At 35.2% G+C, this 20,293-nt stretch overlaps 1 protein-coding gene across 10 annotated transcripts in view; it reads right to left on the bottom strand.

The window, feature by feature from the left end:
• Positions 1-172: 172 nt before the first annotated feature.
• The window catches only part of LOC140059436 (protein MON2 homolog), a 31,792-nt gene continuing 11,671 nt past the window's right edge, over positions 173-20,293 (bottom strand). For 2 of the 10 annotated variants that reach the window (XM_072105348.1, XM_072105355.1), the window contains 19 exons: positions 20,049-20,239; positions 19,666-19,820; positions 19,127-19,474; positions 18,704-18,721; positions 17,470-17,682; positions 16,995-17,170; positions 16,513-16,675; positions 16,116-16,394; positions 15,225-15,426; positions 14,184-14,776; positions 13,447-13,587; positions 12,386-12,421; positions 10,853-10,885; positions 7,592-7,720; positions 7,291-7,481; positions 5,593-5,780; positions 4,759-4,963; positions 4,099-4,181; positions 173-3,497 (listed from right to left, as the gene is read on the bottom strand). In XM_072105348.1, the coding sequence (XP_071961449.1) occupies positions 3,337-3,497; positions 4,099-4,181; positions 4,759-4,963; positions 5,593-5,780; positions 7,291-7,481; positions 7,592-7,720; positions 10,853-10,885; positions 12,386-12,421; positions 13,447-13,587; positions 14,184-14,776; positions 15,225-15,426; positions 16,116-16,394; positions 16,513-16,675; positions 16,995-17,170; positions 17,470-17,682; positions 18,704-18,721; positions 19,127-19,474; positions 19,666-19,820; positions 20,049-20,239 (3,505 nt within the window). In that variant the 3' untranslated portion in view covers positions 173-3,336. The remainder of the gene's footprint in view (positions 3,498-4,098; positions 4,182-4,758; positions 4,964-5,592; positions 5,781-7,290; positions 7,482-7,591; positions 7,721-10,852; positions 10,886-12,385; positions 12,422-13,446; positions 13,588-14,183; positions 14,777-15,224; positions 15,427-16,115; positions 16,395-16,512; positions 16,676-16,994; positions 17,171-17,469; positions 17,683-18,703; positions 18,722-19,126; positions 19,475-19,665; positions 19,821-20,048; positions 20,240-20,293) is intronic. The other 8 variants (XM_072105349.1, XM_072105356.1, XM_072105353.1 and 5 more) reach the window with 6 other exon arrangements.

The following is a 20,293-nucleotide window of genomic DNA, read 5'->3' as shown; positions in this document are numbered from 1 at the left end:
CAAGGACGTAAACACAACGCAAGCGTTTTAACCAATCACAAGCGAAGTTATAGACAGTTAACAATCACAAGCGAATAAGTCATCGCTTGTGATTGGTTAATTCCCTTGCGTTGCGTTACGTCCTTGCGTTGCGTCGCTAGTGGGAACCACGTAATAGTAATAAATGCACTCAAGTCTCCGATATTGATGCGTGTAGTTTAATGAGTATTTCATGAGAATTGAACGATCAAAAACGATCTAAAAAGCAAAAATAGCTCAAAATAATGGCGTGTGTATTATCATTATTAAGCTTGGTTCCAACTAGGACGCAACGCAATGACGTCAGCGCAACGCTACCTGTACAGCGTGGTTCCCACTAGGACGCAACGCAATGACGTAAGCGCAACTCTATACTGTACAGCGTGGTTCCAACTAGGACGCAACGCAATGACGTAAGCGCAACTCTATACTGTACAGCGTGGTTCCCACTAGGACGCAACGCAAGGACGTAAGCGCAACTCTATACTGTACAGCGTGGTTCCCACTAGGACGCAACGCAATGACGTAAGCGCAACTCTATACTGTACAGCATGGTTCCCACTAGGACGCAACGCAATGACGTAAGCGCAACGCTGTAACTGTAGCGTGGTTCCTCCTAGGACGCAACGCAAGGATGTAACCGCAACGCAAATAAGTTGACCAATGACAAGTGACAGTTCGAATAATTTATCACTTGTGATTGGTCAAATCCTTTATCGTCTCAAGTTTTTCGGGCGCTGCGGTTCGCACTACGTTTTGTACGGAATCCGAAATAAGTTTGATACAACGAATTTTTTATCGGATCAGGGGTGACTGAGCGTCATACCTTATACGGTTTCTAAAGCGAGGTTCTCACTACGATGCAACGCAATTTGCGAACTAGTTGACCAATGACGAGCGGCAGTTCGAATAATTCATCTCGTGTGATTGGTCAAATTGTACTTGCGTCCTTGCGTTGCGTGGGAACCAAGCATACCACTTTATATAGTCCAAGATTAGTCTATACACCCTTATATACACAATATGTTGACATAAACTAAACAATATTTTAGTGGACATGTTTACGTTTATATAATTCTTTCTACAGAACATCCATATATGTTGTAAAATAAGTATATCTATATATAATATTATATTCATATAATGTATTAAAACAATGCTATCACTTGTATAGTACATGACTGTATGTTAAACATAGCTACTTTACATGATATATTCAATGTTAAATCATATTATTCATTAATTTGTTATTAAAACAATTACCATACCCAGGTCTATCCATACAGAACGTTTTTACTATTCATTTTATACAAAGCACCTTGTAGTAGATGATAATGAGGACTTTAAAATTAGATGTAAAGCTTGGTTCCCACTAGGACGCAACGCAAGGCAACGTATAGTAATTTGACCAATCACAAGCGATGCATTATTCGAACAGTGGCTTTTCATTGGTCAACTCGATTGCGTTGCGCGTACGTCCTTGTGTCGCTAGTGGGAACCACGCTTTAGAATGATTCTACTACAGTTACTAATGATATGATTGATTCAATGTTCAACGTATAGCTGTAATGAACAATGCAGTGTATGACAAAAAAAACATTTATTTTACTGCATAAACAAAATGTATTTACTGCAGTAGAATCATTTTTGACATGGTCCTTCACAAACTACTACCTCCCCAGTGTGAACACACAGATCACCTCGTTGTAAAGGCCCATTTACACTAGGACGATAACAATCAACGATAAATAGACAAACATGCATTGTCATACATAAACAAAATATAAAAACATTTCATTCTAGAACTATAGAATAACAATTTCATTTATTTATTTATTTTCCACACATTAAACAAAAAAGAACAGATATTTATACTTTAGAAAAAAAAGGAAGACAATGTGTGAAAGTAGATCATCTATGCTTCCTTTGATGTAAATTACATTTTCACAAGTCTAATCAAATGACGTCATGATTAGTAAAAGCATTAATATCGTGGCAGTACAACGATGTTATTATTTTTATTTATCATGACTTGATTGGAATTTTAAAAAGATACATTTTTTTTAATCAAAGACAGCATAATGATTATCATAGTTCTAGAACAAAAACCTTTCTAATTTTCTTATGTTTTATGTAAAAAAATGCATGCTTATATATTTATCGTCGATCGTTATCGTCCCAGTGTAAATGGGCCTTTATAGCAAAGATAATTAGGGGGGTGGGGGGGATTTACACTCACCTCCCTTCCCTACCCTATCCCATTCAATAACCACAACCCCCAGAAGAGAAATTAAAAAGTAAATTAAAGTAATAATTAACATCAAGATATACAATTAAATATAAAACTTTATAATTATGTTCACATTACAACATTGAGAAGTGTATTGTATAAAAAAATCAATATTATATATGAATTTGTTGTGCACTTTCATTTTATAGAATTTTATTTTCATTTATTAATTAGTGATATACTAAATAAAATAACAGTATAATAAACAAAAATTGTTATCTAGTAAATACTGTAAGTAGAAATAATATTGTTTAAATCAAAAATATGCAAAATGTCCAAAACCATATTTGGTATGCCTGCCTTCCAGGATTTCTACACAGCCTATCCAAAATAGTTTATCCATATTCGCAAGTGTTCCAGTAGGAGGGACTTGGTTTGGCAACACAACTAGGACCTTTTTGTACCTATTAACAGTAGTTCCAGTCATCCCAACCAAGGTTTAGCTTTCATTTTAGAAAATTAGGCATAATTGATCAAATTAAGTCTGGTGACTCAACTAAAACATTGGTCAAAAGTTCCGTCATAATTTAAACTTGCTCTGCCAGTCACATCCATCATATACTGTATGATTACCAGTCGGTGGCTTCCTCTACTTGATCTTGATTATGTAATTTAAAAAACTCCAACTAGAGTATCACCCAATGTGTAGATGGAGGTTGAAGAGGGCAACTCCAACCAGAGTATCACCCAATGTGTAGATGGAGGTTGAAGAGGGCAACGCCAACTAGAGTATTACCCAATGTGTAGATGGAGGTTGAAGAGGGCAGAGCTAGTCAAACTTAGGGATCAGCTTCGAGAAGGTTTTAGTAACAATGGTCGCAGTTGTGGAGTATGCAAGAGTATCTCTCAATCTCTTACTGTATTAGAAAACCTACTTTGAACAAAGTCATTATTCCCAGTATTGTCACCTACATATCATCACATACATTCTGTACCAACTTGACTCCTGGGTGTCGACAAGTGTTCTTGCCACACATGGAACCTAACATTGCACACGATATTTTTCACATAAATCTTAAGTCTCAACATCATCGTCCATTCTGCATCGCACCGGACGGGGGCAACAAGAGGTCGTGATACTGGCTTAGCACATCCCTGAGGGCGCTGCACACAGTTGTTGATGTGCATGTGGTACAGTCTACTAACGTTGGATAAAGATCAATTACTTGGTCCCATGTATTTACATCAACTGAAAAAAAGAACAGAAATATAAAGCTCTGTCTATCAACAAGTATATATGATACATGCCCAAATATGGTAGTGATATACCCAAATATGGTAGTGATATGCCCAAATATGGTAGTGATATGCCCAAATATGGTAGTGATATTCCCAAATATGGTAGTGATATGCCCAAATATGGTAGTGATATGACATCACTATGTCCATATGGGCACATCACATTTTTTTGGTCAAAGTTTGATAGTGTAGATAGAGCTTATTATTATTAGAGACAAGTTAATATTATAGAAATAAAAATCAATTAAAAAAATAAACTAATAAAGATAGTACAAGTACATAATATAATAATTATAATAATAAAATAATATGGATGAGCAGATAAATTATTTCAAGCATTTTGCCCCATAGAATCCAGTTTAGGCAAATTAACAGACTCCATTACAATACGTTTTTGAGCACATCACACTTTTTGTTTGTCAAACTAGTTGATAGTGTAGACCGAGCTTTTTATCTTTTTGGAATTCTGCCTTTGTCCATTATTTGACATATCAATTTGTCATTATTGTTGTTTTTAACTATTTTGTCTGATGGACATAATTAAATGTTACCATTTCCACTGTGTGCCTTCTTTAATGATTCCATCAAAGTTGTAAGTGCTTTCAGCACAAATGATATTTCTGCCATTCGTGACCTTTAAAAAATGAGAATTTTATTGTCATTTTTATCATTTAATATTCTTGCACTTATATTTTAATGTATATATTCAACATTTTATTAACTCCTTACCATTAAGGTATGATTAAGCACCAACATTTACAAAAATAAACATAGATATAAAAGAAAAAGCAATAATAAAAGCATTTAATGTATATGTGTGTTTTGTATTTATTTTTTCATTTCATTTCATTTATTTTGTCTCATAAAAATACAATATAAAAAAACATGGCCATGAACAAGAAAACATCAAACAAAACCAGCCAGAGACAGGATTTTGATTCTATTATTGGCATATTCACATTTAGACAGAATGAAATAACATAAATACATAAATATTTCAAAATTAATCAATGAGGAATAAAAAGAAACATTAAAACAAATTATTAATAAATGTAAAATAAAAATATTGGCACTGCAGTTTTGTTTGCAAGGTCTTGGGTTCAAATCTGTGTTCATCCCTAAATTAAACATTATTTAATCCCCATATTTTAGTTTTGTATTTGTTTTTGAAAATGTTAAAATATTTTTATAATTCTTATTTTTGTTATTACCGTGGTAATGGGCATTTTCCACTCAATCGTTCATCCTCTACATATTTACTAAGAACCTCTCTACATCTCTGCAGCAATGCCGACATTGCCATCTTAGTAATTGCGCCCTCTTCTGACACAAGGCTCTGGGTGATAAACGAGAATCGTAGTAGGGTCTCAAAACAGGTCTTTGCAAATTCTTCACGCAGCTGACTGTTATTGGTGTCTGCAAGAAAAGATCAACAAAATATTCATTAATATTTTGATCACATTTCTTACAAAATACTCTCTTATTTGGTTCAATGAAAGTGGACTTACTTAATCTATTGTGGGAGATTCAATACTTATTACAATGTATTGTGGGAGATTGAAGACTTATTACAATCTATTGTGGGAGATTCAATACTTATTAAAATGTATTGTGGGAGATTGAAGACTTATTAGAATATATTGTGGGAGATCGAATACTTATTACAATGTATTGTGGGAGACTAGAGACTTATTACAATGTATTGTGGGAGATTGAATACTTATTACAATGTATTGTGGAAGATTGAAGACTTATTACAATATATTGTGGGAGATTGAAGACTTATTACGATGTATTGTGGGAGATCGAATACTTATTACAATGTATTGTGGGAGACTAGAACCTTATTACAATGTATTGTGGGAAATTAGAGATTTATTACAATGTACTGTGGGAGACTAGAGACTAATATTACAATGTATTGTGGGAGACTAGAGACTAATATTACAATGTATTGTGGGAGGCTGTCACTTGGCACGAGCAAAAAATTCTGCACAGAGTAACTTAACCAAAAGCAAATAAAGAAAGCATTTAAAAAATGTTACCTAAAAAGCTAGATGAATTCGCTGAGTGTATTGAACCCCGGTTGAGTAGGCCCATAATCTTTGCAGTGAATTGTGGGGGTAGCGCCGTTGAATAGGGTAAGATCTCATTCTGTATTAGTAACACCACTTTGACATCCATAGCCTCATCTTGTTGCTGCTCTTCAACTGATAATGTTACTGGTGCTGGGCTAAGAAAATCACGCAATAGTTACTTTCATGTTTGGTTAATCATAATATGTAATATCACCTAAGTGGTAATGTTATTGAAATGCAAATAATTACTTGAAAATGATTGAATGAATGGATGGATGAATGGATGAATGATAGAATTTATGGGTGAATGAATGGATGAATGATAGAATTTATGAATGAATGAAAGAATGGATGAATGAAAGAATGGATGAATGGATGAATGAATGAATTAGTGAGTGAATGATGAATGAACAACTGACTGATTTGAATTGAAGAAAAAGTGAATGAATCAATTTCAATTATTTTGTCGAAAATGTGTTCAAATAAAAATTGAAAAAAATATCCTTATCTATATAAGTATCAAGCACCCAGTAAGAACAACCTACCTACTGATATATACTGTAAGCAGTTTTATGTATCACATAAATTTTATCTAGGTCAATTTTCATTTTCATACTTCCCATATCATATCAAATAATATTTCATAAAAAGAAAATTAATTATCAAGATGTGCATAAAAGGAGACAGAATACGCTTTGATTACTAAAAACATTGATTATCATATTTTACAGGATTTTTATATTCAACTGAATTGAACGTTTTATTTTATTTACTCTTTTATGCATCATTGTTCCTTTCATTTTCAGGATTTTTATTATGTAAATTGACACATAAAATGTGTAATTAAAATGAAAAAAATGCTGAATTGACATTGACTGCAAATAATAAATATAATCGAGTGCTGTAACGTCAAAGGACACAATAACACAAACTATATCATCTTACAAAATAAGGTTAGAAAAAGATGAAATTTGATACTCATTCGGTGACCAATAAGGTTAGAAAAAGATGAAATATGATACTCATTCGGTGACCAATAAGGTTAGAAAAAGATGAAATTTGATACTCATTCGGTGACCAATAAGGTTAGAAAAAGATGAAATATGATACTCATTCGGTGACCAATAAGGTTAGAAAAAGATGAAATTTGATACTCATTTGGTGACCAATAAGGTTAGAAAAAGATGAAATTTGATACTCATTCGGTGACCAATAAGGTTAGAAAAAGATGAAATATGATACTCATTCGGTGACCAATAAGGTTAGAAAAAGATGAAATTTGATACTCATTTGGTGACCAATAAGGTTAGAAAAAGATGAAATATGATACTCATTCGGTGACCAATAAGGTTAGAAAAAGATGAAATTTGATACTCATTCGGTGACCATTAACTAGACCACTGCAGATACTTGGTTGTGATTGGTTGATTTTTAATTAATCTGTTTAAGGCCAATTTACAGAGATGAACGGTAGCGGCAAAAATAACAAAACAAAACTATAGATTGTATGTTATTTCTTATGACCATTTACACAAAACGCGGAGAGTACATGAGGTTGAACAGAAACCCGCAAGCTCACGCTTTTCCGCATACCGTTACCGTTCGCCTGTGTAAATTGGCTTTTATTTTGTATTTCTCTTGAATGAATAATGAGTGAATACATACTGTTCAGAAAATAGAAAACACTCCAACGCTGCAGCCAGATCTAGCCACATTGATTTGAAATGTTTATTGTACGTTGGGTTCCGGGCAACTGGTAGCCCAATGTGTAGAATCTCTAATAGAGATGTAACCGCTAGTTTCCACGTACTTGCCGATGGGCATGCATACTTCAAACCAAGGGGCATCTGGAGAACCTAGACAAAATTATTAAGAGATTCAGAAAAAACAGCTTTGGTTTTGAGTGACACTATAGTAAAACTGATGATGTATACATAGAAATATTAACCAAATAACAAGAACATACCCTTAAAATATTCTGCAAAACCTGTTGTTCCATTACTGCTTGTCGCGTCGCTGTCTTTTTATAGAGGGCGGTAGTCATACTAAGGCTTTTTTCCGCAAAAGGGACGTAATTCATACTGACCCACTCAGCCTAAAGACAATGGGAGAAACAGAGTTAACTTACAGACAAATACACTGATCAGGATCAACCTGCAATTAACTGACAAGAACCCAAGATGCACAAAACAGAGATTTGTTTGCCTTAACTTAACTTAATGTTTGGTCCCAGTAGAAGTGCATTGTGCCCCAACTAGGGCTAAACAGGAAAGGCTTTTTCAGAGCTAGAGCTGTGAATGTTTGGTCCCAGTAGAAGTGCAGTGTGCCCCAACTAGGGCCAAACAGGAAAGGCTTTTTCAGAGCTAGAGCTGTGAATGTTTGGCGCAGGATTTTTTCCATGGTAAACACTTACACAAATTACACCAAATTTTGTAAATCACAAACATACATCCATGCTGTCCTCATGCAACAAGAATGATAAAAAACAACATTTTTTTAACGCAAGACAACATTCACAAGGTATGTTTGTTTGATAGGATCATCACATTATTTGTCTTAAATTCACGTTGAGTAAAATAACATTATTATAAAAATTTAATTAGAATTAGTTAAAGAGAAAAGCCATTGTAATATAGAACAATTTAGTTAGTCATAATTATACATTAATATACCAAAACTCTTCAGGATAAAAATATTAATTTATTAAATAAAAAATTACCATTAATTGTTTTAATTTTGATCTGTATATTCAGTAGATTCCCTATTAAGGAGGTAGCAATCAACCTCCATGTTGTTATACATGTGTGGGCTTACACAAGATAAATCTGTGCATTTTATTCAAGAATTGCAGAAAGGCAGTGAAGTGGCGTTTAAGCCCAAGTACATAACAAGCCCTGCCTATATTTACACTACAGCATCATGGATATGAATGAATAATGTGTTTTGCTACTTGTAAAAGGACAATAAAAAATGAAAACAATAAAATGAATAAATGCGTTAGGTACACCACACCATTGCAGCATATATTGTAAATATTGTGTTTTTGATGGTTTCTGATAACACAGTATTATATACAGTTAACTCTTCCAAAAAACAGACACCCTTTAGGTTGGCCCTAAATGCCTACACTCTAAACACCATTGGGCAGAAACCACAGACACCCTTTAGGTTGGCCCTAAATGCCTACACTCTAAACACCATTGGGCAGAAACCACAGACACCCTTTAGGTTGGCCCTAAATGCCTACACTCTAAACACCATTGGGCAGAAACCACAGACACCCTTTAGGTTGGCCCTAAATGCCTGCACTCTAAACACCATTGGGCAGAAACCACAGACACCCTTTAGGTTGGCCCTAAATGCCTACACTCTAAACACCATTGGGCAGAAACTACAGACACCCTTTAGGTTGGCCCTAAATGCCTACACTCTAAACACCATTGGGCAGAAACCACAGACACCCTTTAGGTTGGCCCTAAATGCCTACACTCTAAACACCATTGGGCAGAAACCACAGACACCCTTTAGGTTGGCCCTAAATGCCTACACTCTAAACACCATTGGGCAGAAACCACAGACACCCTTTAGGTTGGCCCTAAATGCCTACACTCTAAACACCATTGGGCAGAAACCACAGACACCCTTTAGGTTGGCCCTAAATGCCTACACTCTAAACACCATTGGGAAGAAACCACAGACACCCTTTAGGTTGGCCCTAAATGCCTACACTCTAAACACCATTGGGCAGAAACCACAGACACCCTTTAGGTTGGCCCTAAATGCCTACACTCTAAACACCATTGGGCAGAAACCACAGACACCCTTTAGGTTGGCCCTAAATGCCTACACTCTAAACACCATTGGGCAGAAACCACAGACACCCTTTAGGTTGGCCCTAAATGCCTACACTCTAAACACCATTGGGCAGAAACCACAGACACCCTTTAGGTTGGCCCTAAATGCCTACACTCTAAACACCATTGGGCAGAAACCACAGACACCCTTTAGGTTGGCCCTAAATGCCTACACTCTAAACACCATTGGGCAGAAACCACAGACACCCTTTAGGTTGGCCCTAAATGCCTACACTCTAAACACCATTGGGAAGAAACCACAGACACCCTTTAGGTTGGCCCTAAATGCCTACACTCTAAACACCATTGGGCAGAAACCACAGACACCCTTTAGGTTGGCCCTAAATGCCTACACTCTAAACACCATTGGGCAGAAACCACAGACACCCTTTAGGTTGGCCCTAAATGCCTACACTCTAAACACCATTGGGCAGAAACCACAGACACCCTTTAGGTTGGCCCTAAATGCCTACACTCTAAACACCATTGGGCAGAAACCACAGACACCCTTTAGGTTGGCCCTAAATGCCTACACTCTAAACACCATTGGGCAGAAACCACAGACACCCTTTAGGTTGGCCCTAAATGCCTACACTCTAAACACCATTGGGCAGAAACCACAGACACCCTTTAGGTTGGCCCTAAATGCCTACACTCTAAACACCATTGGGCAGAAACCACAGACACCCTTTAGGTTGGCCCTAAATGCCTACACTCTAAACACCATTGGGAAGAAACCACAGACACCCTTTAGGTTGGCCCTAAATGCCTACACTCTAAACACCATTGGGCAGAAACCACAGACACCCTTTAGGTTGGCCCTAAATGCCTACACTCTAAACACCATTGGGCAGAAACCACAGACACCCTTTAGGTTGGCCCTAAATGCCTACACTCTAAACACCATTGGGCAGAAACCACAGACACCCTTTAGGTTGGCCCTAAATGCCTACACTCTAAACACTATTGGGCAGAAACCACAGACACCCTTTAGGTTGGCCCTAAATGCCTACACTCTAAACACCATTGGGCAGAAACCATGAATAATGCCAACGGCTATGAGTGTTCACTGGCTAAACCCAGGGGCCACAGACCTCAAGGGGCCCCAGAGCATTTTCAAATGCAACTACCCAGGGTTGGCGGGCCCTTAAGGAGTGCTAAACCAGGGGCCTTTGTCCTGTGCATTACTCCACTGAATAACGCATGATATATGGTTCTCAGAATTCATTTTACAAAGAAAGAATGCTGCCTTTGGAAGAGTTAAGTGTATAATACTACAACACTGATAGCAGTTGTTATTGTTGATAAATGCAATATATATACACCACTTGCAGACAAACTATTGTCACAGGTAATACCCATTGACAACCTACCTGCTGGCTACCTCTAAAACTTTCCCATTTTTCCTGATAACAAATAAAATCAATGAAACAATGATTTATCTATTCAAATACATTTATAAAGTTGGCATTCTATTGAACTCTGTCTACACTATCAAACTGCATGTGACAACAAAATGTGATGTGCAAATATATGGACATGATGATGATCAATACCATATTTGATAATTTGATAGTGTAGACAGAGCATTACTGATTGAATAGAGATGTTTTGCTCACTATCATATCCTTATTCTTATTGTTTTAATTCTTAATAAACTTATATTTCCATGGTTGACTGAGTGTCCTTGCAAATATTTTGAATGTTGATTGCTTATGATTTATCAATCAATACGGTAGTTGGATTTTTTAATTCTATTACATATTTTACCAACGTTGCTATTGTTATACCCAATAGTTAATAACAGACAGTAATTAAATCTAATGATTGATGGTCTTTGTAAATATGTCGTATTATATTTGTTGTCAATTCATTTAAAATGTCACTGATGTAAGTGATGTCTTTTTAATGTGAAAACACAACAAAAAGCAGGCAGAAGAATATCGGAGATGAAAACATGAATTATCAAGCAAAAGGGAGCGACTCAAACACATTCTTGATTTGAATTTTAACCAAACTTAAAAATGATGATGATACAAATGAATATGTTGTTGAAAACAAAAACACTATGTAATTTATAAATCGGAAAACTTAAGCATTGTAAATAATAACTTACTTTGATGAGTATTTATAATGTGGGTGATTTATGAAATGTTTTTTTCAAAGCAAAATAGCAGGAGCAACAATTAAAAGGAAATTGGAGCAGTGAGCAAAACAAAAATAGAATTAAAACAGAATATCACAATAGTATAGATAAACTATCACCAAAGAGATAAAAACAATTGCAAAACAAAGCTTTGAAAAAATAAAAACAAAACAGTTTTTTTTATCAATTATTATGTTTAATGTTGAAAAAAACAATTATTACATTATACTACGAATAACCTATTTATGAAAAAGAAATGTGTGATTTGAACCTAAAGATTGCATTGGTTTATAAGATTATGAGAGGATGAAGGTAGAATTTCCAGATGTTGTAAAATGTAGATTTTTAAACTTCATTTTTCTGTGATGGAATCATTTTTCTTATAAGTATATTGCCCTCTGTATATTGCCCTCTGTATATTTACGTTCATATTTCATATTACTGTATCCATAAAAATAGATATAAACACAAAAATTTTGACTATGTCCCTTTAAAGTGAAACTTGCATAGTGCTGCCATGTCCCTTTAAGGTGAAACTTGCATTATAATACACATGTGTCTTGTATCAATAACTTTTAAAAATTAATTTTAAAAAAAAACATAGTTTGATGTCATAAAATTTAAAGATGAATTACTTACCTTGAAAAAAAATAAAATCAAAAGCATCAACTAACAAAAAAACTAATTTATATAAAAAAACGGAATAAAAAACATTGGGAAGAAAGCGAAAAAAAAAAGCGGCATGCGGTAGTAACAGTACCTTACATTGAATCCATGAATGCAAATATTCAGCAGACTATAGAGGGGGTAGATGAATAAGACACAATAAAAGCTATTTAAGTGTTGCCAGGTTATTTTATAGTTCAAATAAACAAAATATTACGAAAAGAAAGTCTGAGAAAACTTGCAAATTTAAGATGCTAACCATATTATCATACACATTACTTGTTGAATATTTTAATGAAAGGAATAATTTCAAGATAATTTAAAAGTTTTTTATAGGGGAGTCAACAAAAACTTTTTGGGTAGGGGATGATATAATATTGTCTTATATAGTGAGTGTGTATATATTAATTAGGTGGTAATTAATCTATGTGGATAGTAAGTAAATATTATAGTAAGTAATATTTATGACATAGAATTGTTGACTCTTCGAAAGGAGTAGGGGATCGCTCCCGGTTCCCGTGTACTGCCCAATTGACCAGCAGAAGGACCCTGCCTGAAACAAGACTAAGGACTTATTGGGTCATCTTTGGTGTGCAACACCAAAATAATAAACAAACTGGTTGATAGAAATTATTACTCCCTTCTTATAATGATTTAGGGCATCATCAATTTAAGAGTGAATATAATGGAGCAGGCTAATTTTTGTTTGTTGATGTACTTGTTAGTGGTTAAACATGCACACTTCTAAATAAAGGATTATTTTCCGTCTCAAACATGTCGCATGCTCTCATTCTGTTTTAACTATTATAGTTAGCACTAAATTTCAAAAGATTAAAAGAGAATAGCTACAGTATCAAAAAAATATGAAGAAAAGAAATAAAAGAAATTTGACAAATACCAATACAGTCAGTCAACTCTCCCAATACCAGACACCTTTAAGCTGGCCTAATATTACAAGAAAGGCTAGTATTCAGAATCAATTTTAATGGTAAAAGAAATTTGAACCTCAAGAAAAGTATGGTTTTGAGGAAATTTCTGGTTTTCAGAGAGTCCGGTAGCGGGAGAGTTGAATACTACGACAAATAAATGGATTTAACCTAATCATAAAAAATATAATTTAACCAGCAACAAAAGTTTGAAATGAATTCCTCATACCTGTTTACTGGCGGTCTTTGACATGACTCTCGTCTCAATCTGCCCAAATGAGGGTGCTTGGCAAGCGTACGTGACAAAAGTAAGTAGTTGATCAAAGACAGCTGGGTGCATAGCCTGCATGGTTTCAGATGTACCTATTGCCTGCAAGGAAAAGAAAGATATTGACATTTTATTGTGCAACTGATTAAATCATCCTTTTTACATCTGCAATTTCAAATTATCGACAACTGTTGGGAAAGAAAGGACTTTTTTATGCTAGAATATTCTTAATATTTTTACAACAAAAATCATCATCATGTCAAGCTTGCTCGGGCTTTTTTGACTCGGATACGCCACCCTTTCTGGTCTTCATTAGGTGTACATCCCCATTAGAACTTTTTGGTCAAAATCCTTATCAGATAAATCAACTAAGCAGGTGATTAATTACCTGAATCCTATTATACCCCTGTAATTTTATTAGCTCTCTTGTAATTGATTGATTAGGACAAGGTACATTCTTCGGTATGCAAGGTCAATGGTCAGGCAAAAACTAGCAGAATTCGGCGATGATCAAATAGTTTAATGACCTGCCTATCAAAGTTGGACTTAAATAAACACATGTCACAGTAGGAGGTTAAGTGACATTTACCCGAAGTTTTCAAAAACGTCAGGTAAAAATGAACACATTCTCTAATGGGGCTGTACACGTAATGTTCCATGGCAGCTTGAAAACAAAAATGAATAAGTTAAATCATTACCTTTGAAACACAAGTTATTGCATTGAGAGCAGCCTCCTGTAGACCAGTAAGCTCAGCCTCTTGCATCGACGAAGGAAGTAAAAATGGCGATGCATCGGCATGAATTGGCACAGACACCGCGCACTGCAGTACACGCGAAAGCTTCTGAAAATCCGACGCAACAAACTTCGACTTTATATGTTGAAACAACGTTGGAAATATCTGCAGTAACGTCGTTAAAAACGGTTGCGACGGCAGAGTCTTAGCAGTCTTTGATGTTGGAGGCTTTGTGCCATTAATCCCGATGCTATGCCACACCCTCCATGCCGTCGACCACAGCGTGAAATCGTCCATTACATTTTCAATTTGTTTTTGTGGCATGATTTTAGGATTATCCCCAGAAGTAGTTCTTTTGATTTGTTCTGCTTTTGGTGCTGACATTGAGGTATCTAGAGATGCAGCCTTTTCAAGAACTTTAGGAGATGGAGACGACGCCTGTAGTTGAAGTATTTCTTGAAAGCTTTTTAATGCGTTTAACGACACTTCATTACTTGTACTTAACGCTGAAGATTCTATGTGTTCAAGTAATAGTGCCCATGCTCTTGGGAAATCACCTAAGAAAGAATACAAATGGCATTGGTTAATGGTTATGGATTGAAGTGTGCTGAAAACAAGATCTAGTTTAGTTTCATAACATTTATTTATATGACTGATATTAATATACAAAGCAAAACAAAATGATATGAGGTCAGAGGTCAAAGGTTGAAGGCAGACGCCCTAGAAGATGATCTTGTAGTGGGCAAGCCTTAAAATGAATTAAGATCAAGGAAAATGGATGTTCATGCCAGCACCTACAATGATGCATGGTCATGAGCACTTGTCACTGAACAGGATAAAGAAGAGAAGTTTAGTCTCAATTAGGATTTAATGAATAAACTGGCATGCATGAACGAAAAAAACCTTCATCAAAGTTTGTGTTGCAGGGAGTGGTATTACAGCAATCAATCACAATACTTGACCTATGTACAAAAGAACCAGACAGCCACTCAAAACTTTACTCACCTAAAAGAATTAGTTGTTGCCTCCACGTGTTAAAAACTCTGGCAACCCCAGCTAATGTAAGTACTTTAGTCTCCGCCCACTGTTTCTCAGCTGTGTCTCGTGAATGATGGATCAGAATGTTAGCGCCCCCACTAATATCCGACTTGTCTTGCTTGGCTGCACCGGATAACTTTTTGACTTTATCCAGCAGAGGAAACAATACCTTAAAATAATTAACAAATCAACAGTCAAATAAAAAGACGATGAAAGCCAATGGTACGAGATTATTTGCCTTTTACCTATCGTTCTGCATCTTGATTTCAACTTATATCAGCCTGTATATATATACAGTCCATCCAGTTGAAAATGTTAATGATATCTATTGACATTGCAAACCCTGTTGTGTACATCATTCGCTCACCTAGCATAAATGCTAGGCCTGCGTATCTCGTCTACGTCAACAATGGATACCATTCAGGTGTACCAAGTCCAGCTTAGTCAAATTGATTGCATACAGTCTCCGTAGAACTATATATTCGTCTCCAGTTACTTATTACAGTAATCATGTAGCATGTTTCAGTCTAGAACTACAGATCGCAGGAGATATTGAATTAAATCCTGGGCCAACGAATCGGTCATGTGACGATGAACAAATTCATCAACAACAGCATAACAATAACAGTAATAATAATATAAACATAGCGTTGTTTAATGCAAGGAGTGTTGTTAACAAAATACATGAGCTTCAGTTACGGTTTGATAACATTGATATTGCACTGTTGACTGAATGACTGTACAGTAACATACAAAAATAGTTGCTATAGGTAATACTGTAAATCTCTGTCTATACGGTCTACACTACCAAACTAGTGGATGGACACATCTCATTTTACTGTAATAGTTCATACTCACGTGCCATAATACAGTGCTCCATGTGGTTTGCTGAAGCAACGACCCATGAGCACTGATTGTAGAAAATAATGTCTGCCCTGCACTCTTCCTAACGGCTGGTCTAGAGTCTACACAGAGGTCAGCTTGCTTTGAGTATAAGGTCAACCAGAGTGCATCAAAAGGAGGAACCGGAGCTTCGTTTGGAGAACTGTCGTTGGTTCCTTCAACTAAGTTTGCTTCTTTTACTAAGCCCTCACTGATGCTAACTCTATTCTGGTATAAATAGTCTGATATATTCCACTGCAAGAAAACACAATATACATCAGCTGAGTACTGTCTGAAGTTTTACTAAATTTATCAAGCCACACACATTATACATAAATATAATGATTTTAATATAAGCATATAGTTTGCTTACCAATAAACCAACTGACGTCAGACTAATGTTGAGTTCTTCTTTCTGAAGTCCAAACTTAGCAGCCACTGAGATACAAATTTGTAATCCATACCGTGGCATTATGGGTAAGAAGTCTGTGGTCACTAGTTGGAAGCATTTGAAAGCTGTTCTTATTAGATTATCCCTGAAATATAAAGACAAAACAATCGACAATTCATTTATTCATGTACGAAAGTAATAAATAATTGTCCAAATTGCATTAAATCCTATACCATCACATGTAACAATTCTCAACTATATAAAAAGTAGTGTTTTCATCAGTACTTCTATGAATTGATGACTAGTCGGTGACAATAACGCTAGTTGGTCATACACAGTACCGTTTTGATTTTACGATCATTCGGGAAACCACCTCACGAAGTTATCAAGACACTATATATTAATAGATTGTTATCAACACTGATATACTTTATTGATAACTGATTGATGAATTGCATTCTTACCCTTGATCATCAGAGACTGCGCCGATAACACCAAGAACTAATGGCCATCCATGAGCCAATGTCTCTCCATTATTGTGGAGAACCTGGAGAACACATTCCAGTTGTCTCTGACGAATATCAGGATGTTGGATGGCAGACAGTTCTTGCAATGGTGACAATAGCATTGTTTGAAGTTTCTTAACAAATAAATTCAAATGGATAATTTAGTAAATAGAAACAATATTTATCGTACCAAAACAAGATTTTACAACTTTAAGCTCCGTCTACACTATCAAACTTTATGTGACAAAAAAATGTGATGTGTCCATATATGGACATGATGATTTCATATTACTACCATATTTGGGCAGATCCCGCCATATTTGGTCACATCACACTTTTTTTGTCAAACTAGTTTGATAGTGTAGACAGAGCTTTAAAAATGTATCTCTCAGAATATCGATCTATGCAAAACCAGTTCCAAAATACTACGCACCAGGTTTTCATGTAGTGGAGGTTCAAACTTGTAAGCCAGCGATGCCTTAACAAGCGAGGTTATTGCTTCTGCGCCCCAATCCCTGGTCCTACCGTGATTATGTTGGCATACTTCTAAGAGATGTGCTGTGACTGGACGCCACAGAACATCCACTCTTGATAAATTCACTAAACCTGTCTCTAATAGCTTTGCAACAGCAAACAGTGACGGTTCCTTTAATTGAAGAAAAGTATATTAATTTACTGCAATTACTGCAGTAATCAATTCATTCTTTTAATGCATGTATGATGATAGGAATGGGAGTATGTCAGTATACATCATGCTAACAGCTTATACTACACTAATTGAATACAAGATGTCATAAGATGCTATATGGAATGAATCTGTTTGATAGTTTTTCATTATATTTCAATACATCTATGATAAATTGAATTTAAAAGGGTATAATTTGTTTTAAAAAGAAAGCGATCTCCAAGTATCAATTGGAAGGTGTACAACATTTGGGAAGGAGAGAGAGAACATGGGTGTGAAAATCATATCTTGCATGAAATTTATAAAATAATAAAATGAAAAAGTTTGTCATGCACAATTTTGATCGACAGATTTAAAAGTGGAAATTATTTGGAGATGACTAATAAACAATTCATAAGGTTATAAGGTTATAATAAGTTTGTAATAATACAATATTAGATATATACTAAAAAAGGTGGGTACATGCAGTTAGTATAGGCTGCAGATTTTGGAAATATATGCATTCGAAAGCTCTGTCTACACTAGTTTGAAAAAAAAAAGTGTGATGTGCCCAAATATGGTGTTGATATGCCTAAATATATATCCATATTTGGGCACAGAACATTTTTTTGTCACATAAAGTTTGATAGTGTAGACAGAGCTTAAAATATTAGAGTAAAGCCATTAAACAATCATTTATTGGTAAGTGTACATTTCAATATCAAATTTTTAAAAAAGTAAGAAAATCAACAGCACAACTTGTACAGTAAACTTACAACAGCAGAAAAATGAACACGTTGTAAATAAAAAATTGAAAATATCGAGCAAATTACCGTGAACATTTTGTCAAAGGGCGACCTTTTGCCAGACAATTAAAGCACTTTTTATAACTTAACTATTTTAGTCATCATTTTAGAATTTATTTAGAATTCAATATACTATTTTATATTCTTGTTGTGTTCATTTTTGTTACTGTTAAATGTTCTGCAATGCATGCTGGTACCTTGTCGCCCCTAGTAACCTGATAGCATTAAAAAAGATGCATAATAGTTGAAATCAACCGTTTTCTAGTTTGTGATCAAAAAGTTGCAAACTATCTCTATTTTAAAAGCGTGATTTGTCAGCCATTTTCATGACAATGAAATGATTGTTTGCACTGATTATGTGTAAATATAATAAAAGTATTAAACTCCAATTAATGAGAGAAAATTCATTGTTTCAATCTTTATATTTCTGATCTATAGAATTATTTATCTCATTATCTGGAGTTTATGACATCATCAAAAAGATGCAGAAATGCAACTGTCGAAAGTTTTAATAAAATTCTTCAAAAATCATCAAAATGCAATATATATATTATAAAATAATTACTTATAAACCTTGTAAGCAATTCAATACCATAAAAACAAACAAAATATAATTTCACCTTATTAGCATATGCAATTTCCATCGACTCAGTTGAAAGTTTACAGAGGGCGTCTATCAAGTGGTGTAGCGCTACCTCATCCAGATATTGAGAGCTTTCAAAAAGCCGCGACAACATGGCTGATAAAATCGGAAGCTCTCCCATGACTGCAGTGGTAATGACAGAATTGGCTGTTTCAGCCGCTCCGCTGACCTTGAGGCTACCCCCAGCGCTAGGCTTCAGGCCTAGGATCCAGGCTAGATGTTGTAGTGTGGTTAGCACCATATGCCAGGCTGTGCCTAGGATTCCACCATGACAATGAGCTACACTTAGAATTGCTCTCATACACTGAATGTTTTTGGCAGTTAGCTTAAAACAAGATTGTAAAAAGGATTAAATGATGAAAACTACTCCATTGACATCTAAACTTCAAAACTTTTAAAACATTTATTAATTCGAATACAACAGACACTTTAAATACAAAAACAACATTTAACAAGTGAGAAAAAAAATTAAGAAAAGTCATTTTAATGTAACAAATAGAGGATTGAATAAGTTACCATAACGGGTCCTTGCTGCGTTCCTTGTATAGTTGGTAGAGCAGTACCCACTGCCACCACTTGATTCCTACCATCACCCGGCTCATTTGCATTGCCATCTGACCCTTGACCTTGCTGACTCGACAGACCATCTCTACTGATACTTCTCTTGTGACCTAAATAAAAAAATGTTACTATATAATGTAGCAAGATTTTACAAGACTGAGAGATACAAATAGGAATAGAATTATGACTCATTGGAAATAAGTTGACCGCTTAATTGTAATTTCTAACTTAAATGGTATAACACATTCTTTTAAAATTTTAAATTATTGTATTGTTTTTGAAAGAATATCAAATAATCTTAGTCAGTCAATCAAAGTAAAATTAGATTTAATATGTACCTTTGTGTAAAATGTTAGCATTTTGTGGAGTTGCAATATTGAGTACTGTGAGGGCGTAGTGGGGTGGTAGCGAGGCCTTGCATAAACACGTTATGAATGCGTCTCGTGCAACGGTCATCCCGAGCTTGCCGCACAAACTTGCATATACTTCCAGAGATTTTAAAATAGATTCTGTACCCGTTTCGTCCGTGCTACAAAAAATAAAACAGAATGATTAGGTAATGGTACTGTAGTAGCCCTTTTGT

Source organism: Antedon mediterranea, chromosome 9 (assembly GCF_964355755.1).
Source record: "Antedon mediterranea chromosome 9, ecAntMedi1.1, whole genome shotgun sequence".
In the NCBI taxonomy this organism is placed as follows: domain Eukaryota; kingdom Metazoa; phylum Echinodermata; class Crinoidea; order Comatulida; family Antedonidae; genus Antedon; species Antedon mediterranea.
The sequence above is the reverse complement of the archived record's forward strand: the minus strand, read 5'-3'. Positions and strand labels throughout refer to the sequence as shown.